At 38.9% G+C, this 22,959-nt stretch overlaps 1 protein-coding gene across 4 annotated transcripts in view; it reads left to right on the forward strand.

Annotated features, from left to right (window-relative positions):
* LOC149152033 (histone deacetylase 15-like) overlaps positions 1–22,959 on the forward strand; it is a 318,098-nt gene that overhangs the window by 79,103 nt on the left and 216,036 nt on the right. For 3 of the 4 annotated variants that reach the window (XM_089438338.1, XM_089438340.1, XM_089438339.1), the window contains 2 exons: positions 17,435–17,499; positions 19,658–19,713. The exons of the other annotated variant lie outside the window; for it this stretch is intronic. In XM_089438338.1, the coding sequence (XP_089294464.1) occupies positions 17,435–17,499; positions 19,658–19,713 (121 nt within the window). The remainder of the gene's footprint in view (positions 1–17,434; positions 17,500–19,657; positions 19,714–22,959) is intronic. 4 annotated transcript variants of the gene reach the window in all.

Raw genomic sequence — 22,959 nt, forward strand, 5'->3', positions numbered from 1 at the left:
AAAAGAAAGATAAAAGCATAATATGGCCACATACAATAGGAATGGTACCACAAAATGCAAAAGATGGTTGAGACAAAAGAATTCAGCACGTGGGCAAAAGCCAAACATGAGCTCTACCCCTTATCATTATGGCCATCACCTTGTTTCCTAAGGCCCCTGTGAGTGCCCCTTGCATAATTAAGGAACCCATGATTGTCCCAACCCCTGGTGGGGGATGAATTGCCTGTTGAATTATGTAACTAGGTTCAGTGTTCATAAATGTATTTGAGTCACAATGAAATGTATATATCAAAAGAATGAAGAAGATATTATTATTATTTTTATTGACTTATTAAAGCATGGGTTTCATGCTTGGGTCATCATGTTTTAGGTCAAAGTCCCCATTGAGGACTTCTAGGATTTATTCTGAGTCATTAGAGTCATTTTCCATTAAAAGAGACTCTTCTTGGGCTTTTTAATCATGTAAAAAGAATTATTTTTGAGTCAAAAATGAATTTAGTCTCCTCCACACCAAGTTGTTATCAAGAAGGATAATTCGATCTTGCTGGAAGGCTATATATACAAGGCAGTTCGAATTCATTTGGAGCAATTCACTCTCTCACACATAGTTCGATATCTAGAAATTGGAAGTTAGAAAGTACGAAGTTGGAAAAGAGCTAGAAAGAGGCTGGAAAGGAGTGCGAGATTTTGGAGGTAGATAGAAGACATCAAGATTGAAATTTTGGGCCATCTCTTTCTCACTTCTAAGAATTGTCTAGGGAGATTGAGGTTTTCTTTATCTAGTCGAAGCTGCTGCTACTGGGTCGAAGCTGCTACTACATGTTGATGCTGCTAGGTCGAAGTTGCTTTTGAAGAGTTAACATCTGCATGAAGTATTGAGGGCTGCCTTGGTGTGGAGGAAGTCTTTGTCTAGGTCAAGAGTCTTGGATTATCTCGAGAAACTAGTAAAGGAAGAATTGTTGAATGGGTTTTCCCCTAGATAGGTGTTTTGCCCTGGCTGTCCGCCTACATCTATTGTCCTTGTGCTATTGTTTTTGGTAATTGCTTGAACTAAAAGATAAAAAAAAGAACCTAAAGATAAAAGAATCACAAGTAATTATTTATATAAGAAAATCTTTCTGCCTTTCTGATTTTCCAACACTGCCCCACCTTAAGGGGGTATTCATTACTACATCTTACACATTACGCTCTTATCCCCTTGAGTCCCGAGTAGTAAAATCAAGAAAAAATAATAAAAGGCAAAAGTTATATGAAGAAGGGTGGAAAACAAAGGTCGAGCCAACTCATGTATCACGATTTCTCCCTCCTACATTCATATACCCATTGTGTGGGCTTCCTTCATCAAAACTACCCTTGTACCATGGCATGTGGCTTGGAACCTTCCCTCTTGCTCCCACTCCGTTCCATCATTATTCATATGACATCTGCCATTTGATGGATGTACCATGGACCTGTCACTCCCTTAGAGGTTGAAACCACCTAATAGGGTCCTTCACTAACCTCTCTTATCGAGCAAGGTAACACTTGTACATGTTTAAAGCCCACTTGGAAGGGTATGCCACTATGAAGTGTCCACTTTTGCCATTGATTAGCGAGTTGCACTAATGATTAATTGTATTGGAGGTGAGGAGACACATTGGATCTTATATAAGATTGCAGGTGGGTCTTCATCATGGACTTGGCCTTCCTATATGGGATCCAAGCCCTCCAGAGGGTCGTAATGGCACTTGTAGGGTGAGCCATGGGCCTCCAGTCTTGCAGAGCATTGATTGCCATGCCATGGGCTTCTTTAGCACCACCACATTGCTTCTTCGTGCCCCAATTATACAGTGATGATGATGCACTTGGACCATGTTGCCCAGTCTGCTTCACATTGTACTTGATACTTGGCAGTTGATCCAGGATTGAGAGGAGGTTTTGTCTCTTCTGGGAGACATGGGAGGGCATGTATCATCTTCTAGCCCTCATTGATGGAGCATTGACTTGATCCTTAGCCACTTGGAGACCCATGAGACCCATTCAGAGTTTGTAGAGCCCAACTTGGGGATTGGAGACGTTATGTAGCATTTGGAGGGCATCCCCCTCTTGTCCATTGATTTTGAGGCCCTCACTCTCGTTTCTGGCACAAAAGGCCTCACCGTTGCCCTTCTAGGGCTCCACGTCAGCCTAGTGTGGCCCTAAGAAGGTTGATTCAATTTGTTTATTGAGTTATTATGGTTGGCTTATAACCATGGGTGGGATACTTAGCATTTTAAGCATAGGACGGGCTTTTCTTTTTGTTTTTGAACTTATATGACATGTATAAATAAGTGAGATTCTCACTTGGATTATCACACTTTGGATTTTTGCTAGCCTCATTAGAGGATTCAGACCTACAATTTTGGAGAGGATTTGGATGTTTTTGGGATGCACTTTGATGTATGGATATATTGCTATCTTTTTGGAGCTTCTAAATGCATTATTGATGGATGGATATACTTCATATTGTCTAGTAAGTGCTTTTTCTTGTTGAATATATTTATGTAAATGTCTAATGCATGGAATTCTTTCTCATAGTGAAGATTTATGCCCTAATTTACTTGATATGGTGCAAAATTGTGATCTTGGGAAGTTTTGCATGTGTTACTCATTGATGGTATGAAATGAATGTTCCTAGTGGAAAATTGTCATAATTTATCCATGAAACTCCATTAACTAATGCTAACAAAGGTAATTGTTGAAAGGGGTAGTTAGGACTTCCTCTTTTAGCCACCTTGAAGGTCAATTTAGCGTACTCTAAGCTAAGTCACCGGGTTCGGCGAATTTAATCCTTCGAATTTGAAATTCGTTGAACCTCAAAACAGTTTGAACAAATTTGTTTATGTTCGTCGAACTTTATGCCGAACACGAACACGAACTTTATGCAGAACAAGAACACAAACACAAACAAATTCGATGAAATTTGCCAAAAATTTGTTGAAGTTCATTTCAGGGTTTTGCGGTTCGACATTTTTCCATCATTTATATTTAAAAAATAAATTAAAATGGTATGTTTGGTAACCCTAGTGAACTTGAGGTTAAAACTTGGCGACACGCGAAAATCTACCTCACTCAGTCACACTTGCTCACTCCACCACCAACTGGTGAGATAATCGGGCCTTTGGGAGTTGGATAACTAGCCACCGGGAAGTTGGATAACTAGGCCACTGGGCCACTGGGGCATTTGGAATTATTGAAAAACGAGAAAGGTTTTTGATCCGATTGACAGACTTTTCTAATGGGAACAATAATAAATCTTCTTCAAGTAATGTTTCTGTCAACCAACCCATTGAGAGGGTTGAATCATCGGGATGAATAATGAATTTTTGTCTAGTTCAGTTAATAGAATTCACTAACTAAAACAACAATTATATTTTTGTCAATTTATAGTTCTGTTAATCAGCGTATAATTCCATTGTGATGTATTGTTGGCGGAATAATTTGTAATTGTTTGTATGGATTTAGTGAAAGTTAATGTTGATTTTTTGCTTTTTATGGGGTAATCTACATGATTTATTTGTGAAGAATTGTGGCTAAATGTGTTTTTTGCCTGCTCAAATTTAAATTTTATATAATATTTCAAATTGTATATGTCGAATTTTATCAGCAAAATTTTAGGTGCTGAACTTTATTCGAATTTCAAGGTTGCTGAACTCGAACACGAACGCGAATGCGAATGCGGTGAGTTAGACTATAAGCACCCATGACTCCATACTCCCAATGGTCTAGGCACTAGTCGAGTCCCTTGGTGGTCAAACCTGGATTTAATCTATAAATTTTCCTTCTTTTCTCTTCTTAAAATTTGTCCCTTTAAGGATAAGGAGGCCATCTAGGGCTTGGTGCAAAATTTTAGGGAGGAGGAATTTTGAATTCCATCGAGACAAGATTCTTTCTTTGTGTCTCCTCTAGGAGTCCTCAAGTTTTGAACAAATTTTGACAGTGGAATTTCAATATAATTGATGCCCTAGCTATCACACCAAGTGGGAACCCTAGAAGCTAATCCTTCAACTTGGGGATTCTTTGAAGGCTTGCACTTTAGTACTTGTTGAAGTATATCATTCATAGCCTTTTCTTTGGCTTACCTTGACCTTGGATGTGCCAATATATCGTGATATATCTCAACCCTAGGTCTTGTGCAATATCTTTTTCAAGAGGTTTCTCTTGGAAAGTCTTACTAGCTTCTCCCAATGCTTGCATATTTATTGAACCTTTCCATTGAATGAACCATCCTTACCTCATTTTGAAACCTATTATAGACTCATCAATCACGAGTGAGGGATACTGGGAGTCCTCCTATCAGTGAAAATCGAAGGGGACTTAGGTTGTGGTGACTGTTACCCACCATTTTGTGGGTGATATCCCAAAGAATTTTATTTTCCCCAAGATGGTCCTCAACTGACAACCAACAGCCCCTTGAAGCCACCAATTAGCTGTTGTGCCATTTCTTTGCCACCTGAGCTAGCCATGTGGTCCCTCACCCATCTGTCATGATCGTATGTTTAAAGGTGGGCCTCTTGAACCTAAAGGTATGCTTTTTCATTTGGTAATTGAGTATTATAGTTTGCTTATCATGGATACTTCTGGGCATGGATTAATAGGGGGATTCGGTGGAAAGAGTGGGCTAGCTATGTGCTCTTGTCCCCTAGACCTCTTTTGGATGTTAACGTTGTGCCCTAGTCCCTTGGGATCTCTTTTACTGACCTTTGGGCTTTAGGGATGGTACTACATGGGAAAACCTGATGTTGGTTGTGTGGTCTCGCTCCATCATCCACATATATCACTCCCCTTTCGCTCATTATAACCCCATTCACCATTTCTCCCACCTGGGTCCACATTCCTTCACTGGTTCCACATATGGTCCCGCTCCCTCATCCACATATATCACTCCCCTTTGCTCATTATAACCCCATTCATCATTTCTCCCACCTGGGTCCACATTCCTTCACTGGGTCCACATATGGTTAGCCTTCCCCCGCCCCTTACTGACACCTTGGGTTGGGCTTGGAATGACACTCTGAAGGTTGATGTAGCTAAAAATAAAAGTAAAAGCATAATTGGCCACATCTAACAGGAAAATGTACCACAAAATGCAAAAGATGGCCGGGACAAACACATTTAGCATGTGGGAAAACACTAATACATGATCTCTACCCCATTATCATGGCTATCACCTTGGTTCCTATAGGACCCCAATGAGCCTCCTTTATCATTCAGGAACCCATGATTGTCCCAACCCCTGGTGGGCAATGAACCGCCCTACCTTAAAGGGGTATCCACTGCTATACTTTACACATCATGCTCTTATCCCTTGAGCCCTGAGTAGTTAATCAAAGAAAAATCGTAAAAGGAAAAACGCATATAAAGAAGGGTGGGCTTCCCTTTTATTAGCCAACCTTGTACCCCAAGATGTGGCCCAGGACTGCCCCTTTCATTCCCTGCTACATTCATCTCTTTATCACATGCCACCACCCTTTGAAGGATGTACCTTGAACATACTATCCACTTTAAAGGTAGAAACCACCTAGTAGGGTACTTGGTTAACCCCTTTTGGAGCTTGGAAACATTAGCACATGCCAAAGCCCACTATGGAAGGGCATGCCATTATGGAGTGCCCACCTGTTGTCCATGGTTTGTAAGCTCTTTAACTCGATTTCCTTAAATGACGTGTTGTACTAGAAGGCTAGGGTATGCATTGGATCTTATGCAGGATTGCAGATGGTCTCCATTTTGGGTTTGGTCTCCCTATACGGTGTCCTAATGCTCCAAAGGGCTGCATTGGCACATGTAGGGTGTGTGTAGAGAGCCATGGGCCTCCACAATAGTAGGAAACACTCCATGGATCCCCATAGATGTTCAGAGATTCCTTGAGATTCACCTATTGAACAAGGAAGATGCGCCTGGTTCACCATGCCCAACTGGACCCATAGTTGTACCATGCACTTGGCAGATGACTCAGGACTTGTATGCTGATGTGGCATCACTTACACCATCATATGAGCCCATACAGATGGTCTACAGGCATCTTTGATCTACTTGGAGACCTATGGGGCTACTTGTGTGCCCTCACACCCATTGGGAGCACCACAGGTTTATTATTTGGAGAACAAGGGGCCAACCCTTTGTCCACTAGTTTTGGAGTCCTATTGATCATTGTGGCACTATGGACTTCATCAGGTTTCTTATAAGGCACAACGACATGCATTATTGATCATTTGACCTCTTGAGAGGCTTATTCTTTTGTTTATGAGCTAGTTTGGTGGGCTTGTCCCCAAAAGTTAGTTATTTTGCACACTATTTTATTCTAGAGGCTAATGTAGGCCTAATTAGCTAAATCAAACTCATTAGAAGTGTATAAATACAAGTGATGTGAATTCATTTTAGCATCATCACTTGGATTGGATCATATCTACTTGTGAGATTTCGCTATCTTTTGAGGATGAATGGATGAATTTCGATGTTTGGTTAATCTTCTTTGTCTTGGAGCTTCTATGATTGGCATATCTTGGTGATTGGATATATTCTTCTTACATGTAAGTACTACGTTAATGCTATTTTGATTCCTTATGTTGCTGCATTCATGATATTGGGATTTTCGCTATTCTAGGGTTAATTTGCTGCTTTTCTTGGAATGAAATTGTGGAAATTGAATCTCTGAATAGTGATATATCATGCATGGGCCATGTTTGAATAAATGAATGTTCCTAGAGACATTTTGTCTTGAACGAAGTATAAAGACCTTGAAGCTCCTTCCATCAAGCCCTAATGCCCAATGAAGTTGTTTTTTAGGTCTCCTTGATAAGTGGAAATAAGTTCAAACTCTTGATCTTCCATGACTCCATCTTTCCCAAAGGATTAGGCACTGGTGCTCCATAGGTGATCACCTTAAAGCATATTTTTTGCACCTTTTCCTCCTCTCTAGGTCTAGTCCTCTAGGTCACCTAGGGCATCAATTATCTCACAATCTAGCCATCCAAATACTTCGATTTTTGGTCCACAACTGCGCTTGTGTGTCCCTAAGAAGCCCTCCAAATTTCATGAGATTCCGATGGTGGGATCTTGAGATATTGCAAGCCCTATCTCGAAGACCAATTCTTGCCCGTGGTTTTGCTTAGGCTAGAAAGCTCTCTGGGATCTTTGCATTGCTTTTCATTGAAAATTCATTCCTTAATCCCTTTCCCGTCCCTAATTAGGTTAAGCATATCATTGGTTGCTAAATCCTATCCCCTTGACCTAACCTCGGGTCCACTTGGTCCCATGTGGTCCCATGCACTATCAAGGTTAATTCTTCAAAGATCACCTGGAACCCAAGTTTCCACAAGAATTCTAGGGCTTAGGGATCTCCTTTATAAGACATACTCAAAAACTAACCCTTGAAATTCTCCCTAAGCTCGTCCTTGAGATCCTTCCATCTTGTCTTCCAAGACAAGCACGCCACATATTTGAGCCTCTCTTGTGAATAGGCTTCTAGGATCACCCCTCACCCTATCATTGGTCTACCCATTTCATGATCCTTATCATAACGAGTCTTCTCCCATCAGTGAAAGTCTGTAAAGAGTAGGGAGCCTTAGCCGAGGTGACAGTGGGTTATCTAGCTGTAGTACTTTAATTTCAAGGTATTCATTATGACTATCATAATATGCCCTCCTTCTCAACTGGAGAGATAAACCCTTTCTTCTTTCTAGGCTCCCTCTCAATTTAGGGAGATCAACAACTTCATAAGATCGGAGAAACTTAATCTATTCAAGGCTTTATTCATGTCTTCATCATTCTTATAGCTTCCTACATCATGCTCATTATCATATTCAATTACAAACATCTCCAACATCTTGAAGCTAAGTTGCACGAAACGGGGAAACGGAAACGAGTTTCCGAAACGGGAAGCGATACGAAACACGACCTCCCCAAATTTTGGAAATGGGGAAACACGAATATATATATATATATATATATATATATATATATATATATATATATATATATTAAAAATATTTAAAAATTATTATTATATATATGTGCAATCATAAAGCATTAATGATACATTATAATTTATAGCCAAATCTGCTGCTACTGAAATCTCCTGCTGAAATCTCTTTCTCTTGCTGCTGAAATCTCTTTCTCCTGCTGCTGAAATCTACTTTGCTCACTGCTCAAAACACCCTAGTTGAAACAACTGCCAGTCTCCAAGAGAAACGACTTGCTGAATAGTGTGATGAGAGAATGAGACAAACTTCTCTTTTATAAGTTTAGAATAGGCTTCTAGAATTTACTGGAAACCTAAAAAAAATTTAAAAACAAATTAAAAAAAAAAATAAAAAAAAAACACATTACAACTGGGAAATGTGGCTTGTACGGCCGGGAAATGCGTTTCCGGCCGTACTGCCACGTTTCCGTTTCGGGAAACGTGGCAGTACGGCCGGAAACGCGTTTCCTGGCCGTACCAAACGCGTTTCCGCGTTTCGTACCGGTTTCCAGCCGGAAACGGCCCCCCCCCCACGTTTCCTGCAACATAGTCTTGAAGATTATGTACCTGCAAATCTTGAACAACAAGTACAACCAAATACAAATATACAAAAGCATGCAGACAACTAGAATATGTTTATCATGTCATTACAATGGAAACATCAAAACATTCAAACTTTAGACATGAAATACCTAAACCTAGTTAGGTTCATAATAAGTAAGAGACACATATTTTTATATACTAGTCTTCAACTTCTCGCTAGGGTTTTTTCATAAACCCTAGACTTCATCTTCGAGACATAAAGCCATATATATTAGCAAAACAATCCAATCATAGTACAATATATCTAAGGTTTCAACAATATGCTTTTACATGTTAGATTCTACTAAGGTTTGGTGCAAACCCTAGATTTTATCAAAAAAGTTAAATCATATTAATGGTAAAAAACAATATCAATCTCTACTAGGGTTTTGTTACAAACCCTAGATTTCACAAACTAAAACATTAAGTTAGCATACTCGCATATACATATCAATATCAATCAGGTAAACCCAAGACAAACATTAATACATCAAAGTTAGATATACAACAATTGTCACCAGGCTAGGGTTTCGATCAAACATACGAACATACACCTAGGGATTCATTCCTAGAATCTTACTATAACTATTACAAAGGTTTTGTTCATAAACCCTAATTCACCAAACCCTAAAGATCTATGGTTTCTATCATAACAATACCAAAACCCTAAACATCAAAAGAATAGGATTTCTAGACTTCATCAACAACCCTAAGTAGACTAGGGTTTCATAATCAATACCCTTAGCATCAAAAGGATAGGGTTTTTTAGTGAACCCTAAAGGTTAGGGTTTCACAAGAATGATCAAATAAGAGATAATATAACGAGGGTAGATTCAATCTATCAATTAATCACCCTAACATGAATCTTTAAGATTGAAAACCCTAAACATAACAATGTTGGTAATGTATAGCAAATAAAAAGAGAATGACCATAAGTTCTCTATGAAGAGAGCCTCGTAACAGAACTTGTAGTTTAAGACATACCTTGAATTGTTCTTTAACAAACCTTGTAGGACATCAATTCTTGAAGGACTTCCTTTGCAACATAACTTCTTCCATGCTTCAAGTTTATCCTTTGAAGTCTCCTCCATAACCTTTGTGTATTTTGCAATCTTTCCTACCAAGGGAAACATAAAAGGTTATTAACATATAATACAAAAATCTTGATATGAGAAGGAAACCAAACATAAAAGAAGAGACAAGGAACAAGATACTTATCTTTAGGTAAAATGGTGAAGGCTCCCTCTTAATCCAATCTTTTTCAAGGATACCTACAACTTATCAAAATAATTCAAAAATGTTCTAACATGATATGCTAGACCTACAGACTTTAGAAATCAAAACACAAAGGAAAATAATGCAAAACTTAATATAGAATGATATGTAAGGGATAGTATTCCCTAAGAGTCTTTAACAAATGGATCTTTGATTTCAGAGTCTTCAGTCTTGTGTCTCTTATGTGGAGCTTCATCAACAATATTCACATGCTCTCTTTCTCTCTTCTTATTCCCTGTATCTTCAGGACAATGACTTTTTTAGTGACCCATCTTATGACAGTTGTAGCATTCAACCTTGGACAGGTCAACTTTTTTCTTTGGTCCTTTGAACTTCTTGAAGGTTCCCTTCTTCTTGTGATGAGCAAAATAGGCATTGGAGGTGTTCTCTTCTTCATCCTTGTTGTTTTTGTTTACTAATGATATTCAGGCTTCTTCTTGACTGCATGCATTCCACATTTGTTCGAATGTTGGAGTATCCTTCCAACTACTAATTCCTGATGCAAAAGCACTCCAAGATTTTGGTAGTCCTAGAAGAGCAACAATTACGAGCTCTTTTTCTGGTACAACTTCATCTATTGCTTGGAGTTCATCTCTTATTCTAGATATCCTTACAAAGTAGGATGATACAATATTGTCTCTTGTCATCTTTATTGTCCTTAGTTCATTCTTGAGGCTTGCTATTTGACCAATGTTCTTGATGGTGAATAATTTGGAGAGAGCATCATACATTTCTAGATATCCTTACAAAGTAGGATGATACAATATTGTCTCTTGTCATCTTTATTGTCCTTAGTTCATTCTTGAGGCTTGCTATTTGACCAATGTTCTTGATGGTGAATAATTTGGAGAGAGCCTCATACATTTCTTGAGTGGAGTCTATGTTGGATATATATGGAATTAGGTTGTCCTTTACTCCATCTACTATTAGATTCATGGCCAAGATTTCGGTTTCTTTGAACTTCTCTTTCTCTTTTTCATCTGTAGGCTTCTTGACTTTTCCTTGAACAAGGTCCAATACTTTTTGCTTAGCAAGGATAAGATCTATCCTCTTTTTCCATGTCCTGTGGTTGGAGGCTCCTTCTAGTTTGTTTTCTTCCTTCATTGAATTTTTCATATTGCTATCTTTTACTCCTTCTGACCTTTTTTTGGAAAACCCTTTTCTTATATCTCTCTTTTCAATGGATGTTTAGTCTACCTTTTTCCTTCTTCCTCACCTTAGCTCTGATAGCATGTTAGAAAATCAGAAAGGCAGGAATATTTTCTTTTGTTGATAATTACTTGTGATATCTTAGTGTTCTTATTAACCTTTCTTATGTTCTTCTTTTATATTTGTTTCATCAAGCAATTATCAAAAGAAAAACACGAAGGTCAAGACATCAGATGTAGGCACTCTGCTAGGGCTAAAACCCCTCTATAGGGGAAAGCCTAGTCAAACTTTGCCACTAGCAAATTCAAGTTGAGATAGACCAAGACCCTAAACCAGAAGACCTTCTTCCTCCACTAAGTCAGACTTCCAATACGATTATGCAAACTTCACTGGTCTCTTCTTGTCCAACAACTTCAGCCTAGCAACAACCCAAAATATCGCCCCCCCAACAACTCCAGAATTTCGGGCCGGTTATAGTACTTTAACTTCAGACCTTCCAATAGCTTATCAACCTCACACGAGAGAGAGAGAGAGAGAGAATTTTGACTTTTTGTGCTTTTTAGAGACCAACTTCTCCTTCGCTAGCCCTTTCCACCTTCTTCCTTGAATTTTGCACTTTTTGTATTCTTAGCAACTGCAGATCGAACTTGATGATTGAGTGCTCCAAATAAGGTTGAGTTGCTGCCTTTAGATAGGAGATTTTGCCCCTCAGTTAAGCCGACTTTTCTAGTTTGAGGCCGACTTGGTGGAGGAGGCCTAATTGACCTATTTTATATTAAAATAAATTTCTTTCTTGACAAATGAAGCCCAAGAAGGGTCTTTTACATTATGACATGGTCAAGGACACTTGACATAAACCCTAGAAGCCTTCAATGGAGGCTTTGACCTAAAAACAATTGACCCAAGCGTGAAACCCATGCTTTAATAAGTCAATAAAAATTATTTTTCTTTCATTTTGACGAATACATTACATCAAGACTCAAATACAATTATGAAGACCGACACTAGTTACATTCTTCAACAAGGTCCATGCTACACCCATCAAGTGGCAGGTGTCATGTGAAATAATGATTGAACAAAGCACGGACAAAGGGAAGGCTTTGAGCCACATGCCATGATACAAGGGTAGCTATGATGAAGGAGGCCCGCACCTTGGGTGTGTGAATGTAAGGAGGGAGCAATCATGGTACATGCATTACACCAACCTTTGTTTTTCCATCCTTCTTCATTTTCCTTTTGCTTTTTATTGGTTTTTTTTTCATTTTACTGCTCGGGGCTCAAGGGGATGAGAGCATGACATGTAAGATATAACAATGATTACACTCTTAAGGTGGGGTAATTCATCGCCCACTAGGAGTTGGGACGTTCATAGGTTCCTTAATGATGCAAGGGGCACTCATAGGGGCCCTAGGAACTAGGGTGATGGCCATAATGATAGGGGGTAGAGCTCATGTTGGGCTTTTGTCCACGTGCTAAATTTTATTGCCCCAACCATTTTTTGCATTTCGTGGTACATTTCCTGTTGTACGTGGTCATATTATGCTTTTATCTTTCTTTTTAGTTGCATCAACCTCTGGGGCATCGTTCTCGGCCCGATGCAAGGTGTGGACAAGGGGAAGGGGAGGCTAACACCTTGTGGACTTGATGGACAAATGTGGACCCAGAGAGGGAAAATGTGAAAAGGGCTTGTAATGAGCAGAGTGGAGTGAGATATATGGTATCAAGAAACGAGACCATACAACCAAAATCAGGGTTTCTGATGTAGTGCCACTCCTAACGCTAATAGCTAATAAAGGATATCCCACGGGACTAGGATTCAGGATTAACCCCTCAGTTTAGGAAAGGGAACAAGAGTACGGTCAAAGCCCTTCCTTCTTCCAAGTCTCCCAATAATCTTGGCCCAAGTGTGCCCAAGAAAAACATGCATAAACACGCAATTACATAATGAAAAATCATACCTTCAGGATTGGATGGCCCACCTTCAAACATACGATCATGACAAATGAGTGAGAGTACACAACGACTGGCTTAGGTTTGCAGAGAAAAATAACACATCAAAGTTATTAGGTGGCTACAAGGGGTTGTTGGCTGCTGGCTGAAGACAAATCTAGGAGTAAATTTATCCTATAGGGGTCATCCACTAGTGGTGGGTAACAGGTCTTTAGCCCACAACATTGGGTGTAAATCCCACCGCTTGGGTAATTTTCCTGCAAAAGATCATTTCTGTGGGTCAACTCCACACAAACCTAGTACCACAAGGTTTGTGAGAGTACCTCCCAAGCCACAATTTTAACACTCCCTCTTAGTGAGGGAGGTACTACCAATATCATACCTCGGAAGCATCACATCTTCCTATACAGGGCAAGAATCTCCCTGCACGAATGCTCTCCATTCGTCGTATGCTTCATCAGGGGTCACACAAGCATAACATGTAGTGTGAACAACACACTTCTTGGAATTGTCCTTGCCATTGGAAGCCTCACGCTTCTTCTTATTCTCATAGGCCTTCATGACATTCCAAGGTTCCTCCTCATCAAGTGTGCAAGTCTCTTTCTTCCCTCTGGCGATGCACTCTTTTTGGGTTGCAGATTCTCCCTCTTGAACTCGACATCCTCTGAGTCTTAGAAGCCTTGTTCTTCCCTTGATCTATAGACTTGCCCTTTAGCTTGTATAGACCCTTCTCCATGACTCCAAAGGTTACTCCTGTGGAGTTAGAGCCGCTGGGCCAGAGTATCATCGTCCCATCTTAGAATAATACCTCAAACCCCTTAGCCTCAGTGGTTGAGACAGATAGCATGCTACACTTGAGCTCCGATACCCACGGTACATCTTGAACTCGTAGTAGCCCTGTTGACTCCATTCTGAATGGTACAACCCTTGTCCCTTTGACAACTTTCTGATTCTTATCATCAATCTTCACGTACAAACTAGAGTCCCATTCAGTCAAGGTCTCAAATGCTCCTTGCAATCTTGTCATATGCTTCGATGCCCCGATAACAATGAACCAAGCACTCTCACCAGTGTGATGTTTTGAGAAATGAGAGACTAGAGAAAACTTCTCATCGAATCTTCTCGCAAAATCATCCCGCTCGGTTGTAGACGAAGTTACCATTGCCGTTTCTTTCTTCTTCTCATTATCTCCTTTCTTCCTACGTGGACACTTGCATAATGACCATGCTCACCACATGTGAAACACTTCACTTTGCTCAAGTGCTTCTTCTTCTTCTTGCCATCATTGAACTTCCCCTTACCTTTTATCTTAGTAGCAAGAGCCATATGCCCTTCATCAGAATTCTTCTTTTGAAGATCCTCATCGCAAAGTTATTTCTGGATGAAATCATCCCATAATTTGTTCCATTCTGGCAGCTTATCTCGAGTGACAATCCCTTTGATAAATGGCTTCCATTTCTCGGTGAAGCCCTTCAAAGCAGTCCTCACTAACTCAGAATCTGGAATGTTATCTCCAATGGTAGCTAGCTCATCACAAACTTGAGAAATACTTGTCAGATACGAAGCCACACCTTAGCCATCCAAGTCCTGAAGAGCCTTCCACATCTCATGTGCAGTGTTCTTTCCAGTTAGATGAGGTATCAAGCAGTGTTGCAAAAATCGCGATATTATCGGAAAATCACGATTTTTTGATTTTGGCGATATTATCGCCCGATTTTTACGCTAATTTTTTTTCACAAAAAATCGGGAAAAAATCGCAATTTTTTTCGTAAAAAGAGTGATTTTTTCCCAAAAAATCTTCTGAAATATATATATAAATATTTTTTTTTCCTCCGATTTTTTGATGAGGAGGAGGTGACACAACCTACCTAGGCTACCCCTGTCACCAGTAGAGGACGTGGTCTACCTCTTGTAGCTCCTAGTTCTTCAACTTCTAGAGCACAACTGAGTTCACTGCCAACTCCACTGGCATCTACATCTAGAGGGGCAGAGGAAATTAGTAGTATTAGACTTTAGTTATTTGGTTCATTTCATTGTATATGATATTATGACTCGTGATATGAGATACATTATTATATTTTTTGTTGATATTTTGAGGCTGAGTTGGGAGTCATGAGTCAAGACTTACTATTCAGGACGTGATTCACTGTTATGTGTGATGTAGCACTAGAAATGATATTAAACATCTTATATATTAGTTTTTTTTATCATATTTATGTGTCAATGTATTTATTTTATGTTGTAGATGTTTTAGATATTAAAAAAATTGAAAAAAAATGAATATTTTTGTATGTTACGATTTTTTCCCGATTTTTACAAATTTTTCCGATTTTTTCCCCTCGCCGATAATATCCCGATAACGGTTACTGCAACATTGGTATCAAGTGATCCTTGACACCATCTAAGATGATGAGCTTACCCTTCACAACCAACTCTTCATATACTTCCAACTCCTTGGGATCTGTTGGTTTTTGAATCTCCTTGTCAACAAACTCCCATATCTTTTTCACCAACAAGACCAGCTTGATCCTTTCCTTCCAAGGACTCAAGTTGGACAACCCATCCAATCTGTCATCATATCTCAAGCCAACAATCATCTTCGACACACTGTTAGTCCTTCAACAACAAGCAATCAACTCCCTCTTGAGCTGTTCGCTGTGCACATTCCCGATTCAGCTGTCCCTTCTAATTAGCTCTGATACCACGTTGGATTTTTCCTAGTATCTCAGATCCGGATTATGTCTAATCACGATCATAAACACTGAATTACACAACTTCGAGCACCTTGCACAGTGGAAATGTAACATCGTTAAATCAACAAAGTACACAAAATTTTGTAGGCCCAAAACTTGTTTTTATTTGCCCTTCAATAACTCAAACATAGGGGTCCCATACCAGGGATCATGGCCCTTACAAAGTCCTCATATAAGACATTAGTATACACAGTATACACTAGGGCTTGAGGTCTCCTTTGATCCCCATTCTGCCCAAAGCACAATAAAAAAAATAACAAAGTATCCTTCAACAACACTCCTTTCAGCCCTCTTTTGTCACTGACACATAGCAGCTCTTTGCCTCCTTTACTCACAGAGAAATTTGCCCCTTTAAAGTCTCTGCATACCAGCTGCTCACAATGCACTTTGTCCTTCAAGAAACACTGCATAATCAGCTTCGAATTGGTCTGCCTCTCACAGTGAATTAGCCCTACAATTCACTGTATATTAGTTCTCAAGCAACACTGTCCAATCCAGCATTCATGAACAGACTTCAATGCAATATCTCTCCAATCATCTGCAACAAAATAATAGCCAATTACTCCTTTGCTGGCCTCGGCTTAGGGCTGAGGAATTTTGGCCCTCTGCAAACACTCGTCTGAGGCTTCTCGGTCCTGAAACAGACCCCTGCAGCCTCCCAACCTCAGGTTCGAAGCCTTCTATCACCTGCAGTCACTGTATCAGGCTTGGCCCTTGTGTATCTTCTGCACTTGGATCTGAGGGAACTCAGCCCTATTTCCAGCCTTTAAACAGAGCTTTCGGCCCTTCTTCTACTAAGAATTAGGGCTTTGGCCCTCTCCAAAAATACAGACAGAATTCGGACCAGGCAACCTTTCTCAACTACAAACAGAGAAACTCTAGCACAAAACTTCTTCTCAAGCAAGTAGACCTCTCAAGGTAACTCATCGTCCTTCAAAGATAGAAATCTTCTTCTTAGAAACTCATCCTTCTCAGATCTGTGGCTCCTTTACGAGGCTAATGTTTTGACAAGATAAATTGCAATGTGTGGTGAGACCTCTCCTTAGGTCTCTTATATTTATACCTCTCTAATTATTAACTTAGGAACCCCTAACTTCATTAAAGTGCCTCCACAACAATATTTAGAATAAAAACCATTATCTTTGGGTCTTTAGCCCACAAAATTGGGTCTAAAGGCCACTGCTTGGGCACTTTTCCCACAAAAGCTCATTTTTGTGGGTCAACTCCATGAAAACCTAGTACCGAGAGGTTTGTGGGAGTACCTCCCAAACTACAATTTTAACAGTGGTCATGTACCTGCAGCGATACTCTCTTCCTGAGCATCTGTATGGGGTCCGGATTCCTTTCCTGTGCTGTCCATATCTCCTTCCACACCTTGCGCTCTCTTCCCATTGTTCTTGAGTATTGTATAATTACATTTTTATCAAGTTAGTTATTTGTTTATTAATTTTTATGGTAACTTTAAAACAATAAATAATTCTTGATATGTAATAGTTATTATTTGTAGAAATAAAAAAATGTAACAACAATTAACTTACTTTCTTAATGTTTTTTTATATCTTTGCTATTAAATTTGAAAATTTTAAAACTGCTAAGTATAATAAATTGTTACATCTCCATGGAATAGCTTCTAGTTCCATGTTGTAAAATCTTCTTATCACATGCTTTTGCAGCTTACAATTTCAATTTATTATTGATTTTGAGGTATTTAACTTTTGAAGGTATTATTGTCATTTTATATAAACAGGTTTATTTCCAGGAAAATGTTTCTCCATACCTGCAAGAGAGGCTACTTGTGAAGAGCTGCAAACGGTAAAAATTTATTCGCATAAAACAGTTAAATGATTCAGTCCTACAGGTCAAACTGTATGAAACATGGTTCTTACTGCTATTTTTAATATTGTGCGGATGGCTTTTGAGTGATTCTGAACATTTGCACGTGTTCTCCATGCATGTATGCCAATTTGATTTAAACGAACAAGAAGAATACAGATAAGCATGAGCTAATTTCCATATTTTTTGTGCACATTTAATCTATATATATGGCTCAATATGATCTACTTGGTGAGTGAAAACAAAAGATGGGCATTTGAACCAGGCCCACAGATTGATTATTATATTTTTGCGGCCTCTTCTTTATGCCCTGTGCAAAAGACATGTGGGCACCATAGTTCTGAAACATTGAAGAATTTTTTGTACAAAGCCTCCCCATCAGATAGTAATTTGCAAAACTCAAACAGGGTGCTTGCTTGGAACACAAGTATGTGAGAGAATTTATTAATGTCCAACTGATGACCACAAAAGTAGGTCAATGGGACTGAAGAAGAGTACAGTTAGTATGACTACAATGTGGGAGTGCAAGCACATCTCCTAAAAAAATGCTAAAAATAACATATAGAGAGAATGAAACCAGTGGTAGTGCTGCTGCGACACGTATTTAAGAGACTGATATAATACAAAATACTCAATAGTCTGCGGCACAATACATAAAAATAATGGCCTGCTAAAAAGGAACGAGCGAGCGAGATGGTAAGGTCTGACAATGGAAATAAAGATGTCAGGGGCTCCTGAGTCTAATGACCGATGGCGAGGGAAGCGAACTGGGTAGAGGTAGTCCCATCTTAGTGTAAATAGAGTTGCAATATCTTTTGTGCTGAGAGGTGCTTTACAGTCCAACATGGGAGAGATGTTGTTGTGTAAAGTTATATTAAAAAATGAAATAATAGTTGCATTAAAAAATTTAATAACAAAAAAATATTTCTATACAAAAGTTTTTTTGTTTTTGTTTTGTTTTGCTGGTTATTTTTTTATTTTGTAAACATAATATTGATAATACATCCCATTAAGAAGGAGATTTGTAATTCCTCCCATGCTCAAGATAGAATTGACAGGTGGTATTTAAAAAATAAGTACTTTTTAACAAAATATTTCCATGTCAGCCATAAATAAAATATTTCAATTTACATATTAAACAACATAATTTTATATGAAGTTTATATAAAAAGATAAAATAATTGAAAGTAAAAAATTATATATTTACTTTTCAGTATGAGGAAGATGTGTAATTCCTTCACTATTTAAAAAATATTTCAGTGCAGACCTTAAATAAAATATTTCATTATCCAAGTTAACGAATATTTCAATATCAACTTCATAGATATCTCTATCTATATATAGAGTGAGAAAGTAAACTTGGAATATTTCAATATCAACTTCATAGATATCTCTATCTATATATAGAGTGAGAAAGTTGCATATATATATATATATATATATATATATATATATATCGAAGGATGAAATTTTAGGCATTCGGTATCGCCCGGGAAGAAAGTCAGCCTCCCTCTCAGCTCGAAGCCAAGAGAGAGGTTGCTGGCACTAGGCCAGCCCTCAGTATATACTCACATAAGAGACATAGTTACTCTATTCCAGAGCATAAACATGTCAACTTATGGGACTTGAACCTCGGTGGGGAGGATAACAACTATTCTGTGCAACGAACCAAGCTAAACTTAATTGACACACACACACACACACACACATATATATATATGTTTCAATATCCACACTATATAAAATAATTTATCAACTTGAGAGAAAAAGTAGTTAGAAGCAAAACATTTCTTATTCTATTGAGAGGTATTTTCCACTTCTTAATACAAGACAGAGTAAGTGAGAGAAATTTTTTCAATGTAGCATTCAAAAAAATATTAATAACAAAAAAAAAATTCAATGTTTATATTTTTATATATAGAGAGAGATATCTTATTGCAACTCTAAAAGAGGTTTGCAACTCAATATTTGATCTCTTTCGGTGATTGATAGATCTGGGGTTAAGATGGTTCTATGCTGGCAGGTTTTGTTAGTTGTGTTGTTTGTGAATTGGATATGTTTTCATGGTTCATAGTCACTGCAGCATGAGTGAGGGCATGCTAAATGACTGGCTTTTCTTGATATGGTGAGATTGCAGATCCATTCTTTGGAGCACGTGAACGCCGTTGAATCAACAAGCTGTGGAATGTTAAGGTACACACCACTTCTATAATTTGATACTTTATAGTGCTGTCTAGATATTCAAAAATCTGTACTTGAGTTTTGATATAAATTTATTGTCTGCTTTGAATATGGCAGATCAAACCTCAGAACAATACTTGCGCTGGGATAAGAATGCTAAGCTCTTAGTTATTCATAGGTGGTTCTTCTTTAAATATCATATAATGCAATCAGTCAGATCGGTAGATCTTGTACCTAAGGATATTTAGCTTCCCATTACGTTAATAGGGAAATTAGATTTTGTAATATCGTGGGTAGAAGGTTTTTTCTTCACTGGTGAGAGTTGCTTTAAAACTGGTTATTCTCAATTTCACTTATCATGCTTTATAATAGTTACAGGCCAATGAATTGCATCAATATAGAATTACATAGGGAAAAAATTATGGGATTAATAACACTGATTTAGTCCAATATTTGAAGAAAGGAACAACTTTTCCTTAGGTTTACATCCTAAATCAGATTTAGTTGTTTAGGGATTCCCCCGATATGTTTGAGGAGAGCTGGCCTAGAGAGAGGGAGGGAGTTACCGTGTTGACACTGACTGAACCTTCTATATTGCTCCTAGGGTTTCACTTGTGTTTTAGGCCTTTACCACATAAATGGAAGGAATGGGAGGTCACACCATGCAAACTGGTTGTTTTTTTTTCGACCATACTAAAGGGATTACTTATACTTCTATGATATGATCTTTGATCTGAAATGGCGTGGAACATCCCTACATCCTCATTAACTCTTATGTGTCCAAAAACTATTGATGGACTTACTCAAGGCTTTTTTGCAAACCAAGCCTCTTGTAGGCTAATATTTTGGACTGCCCTGGAGAAATTGGTTTTCCAATCCAACTAGAACTAAAGGTTAATGCAGCTAATGTCATTGATAATTGTGTTGAGAAATTGACATTAGTATTCCACAATTTTGAAGCACCATTTTTGCCTCGAGGATACTGTTACCACTCAAACTAGCAGGTGTCCTAGGAAGGGATCCTAGGTCAAGTGGCAACAATGGAGCAATAGCCCACTGTCACATCAGCTAAAGCTCCCTGCTCTTTACGGACTTTCACTGACGGGAGTTGTCTCTGTATGAGAGGAATCATTAGGAGAGATGGATCAATGAAATTGGGGTTACAAGGTTGCGGGACCACAAAGAAGCCCAAGTGAACCCAAACGAGGTCAAGTGTGTGGGATTAAGCACCAAACTAGTGGACTTGACTAAGTTAAGGTGGAGAAGAGGATCAAAGGAATTGGATTTTTCTTTGAGTTTGAGTGCAATGATCATAATGAAGCCACTAACCAAAGGAGACCTAGGGAGGACAATGGTCTTCAAGCTAGGGCTTGGAATATCTTGAGATTCCACTATGGGAATGACCTCAAATTTGGAAGACCTCTCAAGAAAACCTCATCGCAATAGTTGACCAATTTTCAAGGATTTTCAATGGCTAGAAATGGTTTTAGAAGATTCACTAGGAGGCCTACTAGGTTAGGGCTTAGAAAAGAGGAAGGCGAGAAGAATATTCTTTTGTGATCACCTTAGAACTAAACCAATGCTTCACTGCCTAGCCTATTTGGAGAATGGAGTCTAATGAAATCAATGTTTAGAGATGGTTGTTCCAAACTAAGGAGTTCCCCAACAACTTCGTATGGCCTTAGCAACAACTAGGTTACATAAGGAAATTTATACTTCTTTATGTTGTAATTGATGGCTTATCAAGGCAAATGATGAACAATCATGTGTCCCTATGACATTAATTCACCATACTTCACAATAATCATATGAAAAATCCCTCACAAAGACAAGATTTAGCAACTTCGCATAAGCATAAGGGAAGGTACACCAGCTTCATGAACGAAAATATTTCATAGACCATTACGTGAGACAAATTACAAGATAAACATGAAAAGAGTACTCACATGTATGGTGAAATTATTGCAATCATCAAGATGCAAGAAAATCAAAGCTCCAAAGATAAGAATCAAGCTTTTCCAAACATAAAAATGCATTAAAACTCTAATTCGTCCATCAAAAGGGCTAGCAAAAATCGCAGAAGAAACAATGATACAAATCCAAATGATGATGAGATTCAAATGAGCTCTCATCAATTTATATCCTCCCTAAGGGTTCGATTTGCCTAATTAGGCATAACTAAGCCCCAAATAATAAATTAATGTACAATAATGACATGACTTGGTGACAAGCCCACCAAGATAGCTCCATAATATAACGATAAGCCTCTCAAGAGGGAAAAGTAGTAGATACAATGAGTTGGTAGGCCATTGATGAGGCCTAGTGGAGTCCAAAATTTGCAAAGGTGAGAGGATAGGCTCCAAAATAGTGATCAAGGGTGTAGCCCCTTGATATCCAAGCAAATCAAATGTGGTGTACCCAAGTGGGTGTGGGGCACAATGACATCCTCATGGATCTCCAAGTGGATTGATAATGCCTGTGTACCATTTGTAAGGGTTAAAATGATGACATAAGCCCTCCCTCTGTCTCCCATGGTGAGACACATCCTTATCTGGGCCCTGGAACCTCTGCCAAGTGTGTGGTGCAAGTGTGAAGCCAATTGGGCATGGTGGTCTAGGTGCATCATCCTCATCCAAAAGGGTGGAACATGAGCAAGGAATGAATTGTGCTTAGGGATCCATGTAGTGGCAATGTGCTCTTTGTTATGGTGGAGGCCCATGGCTCTCAACGCTCACCCTACAAGTGCCAATGTGACTCTCTGGAGGGCTTGGACCTCCCATAGGGAGGCCAAACCCCAAATGAAGACCCACCTGCAATCTTGTATAAGATCCAATGCGTCCACTCGCCTTCCAGTACAACAGATCATTAGTGCAATCGAGTAAAAGAGCTTACAAATCATGGAATCAAATGGACACTTCATAGTGGCATGTCCTTCCATAGTGGGCTTTAGCATGTACAGGTGTTTCTAGGCTCAATAAGGGGGTTAACCAAGGACCCTATTAGGTAGTTTCAGCTTCTAAAGGGGGTGACATGTCCATGGTACATCCATTAAGTGGTAGGTGGCATGTGATATAATGATCGAATGAAGTGGGAATAAAGGGGAAAGCTCCAAGCCGCATGCCACGGTACAAGGGTAGCTATAATAAGGGAAGCCCATACTTGGGTATATGAATGTAGGAGAGAGTAATCGGGGTACATGAGTTACCCTGACCATTGTTTTTCCACCTTTCTTCATATGTCTTTTATTGATTTTTCTTT

Source organism: Pinus tabuliformis, chromosome 9, assembly GCF_031772625.1.
Source record: "Pinus tabuliformis cultivar Carrire ecotype Pingquan chromosome 9, CPIR1, whole genome shotgun sequence".
Classification (NCBI taxonomy): Eukaryota; Viridiplantae; Streptophyta; class Pinopsida; order Pinales; family Pinaceae; genus Pinus; species Pinus tabuliformis.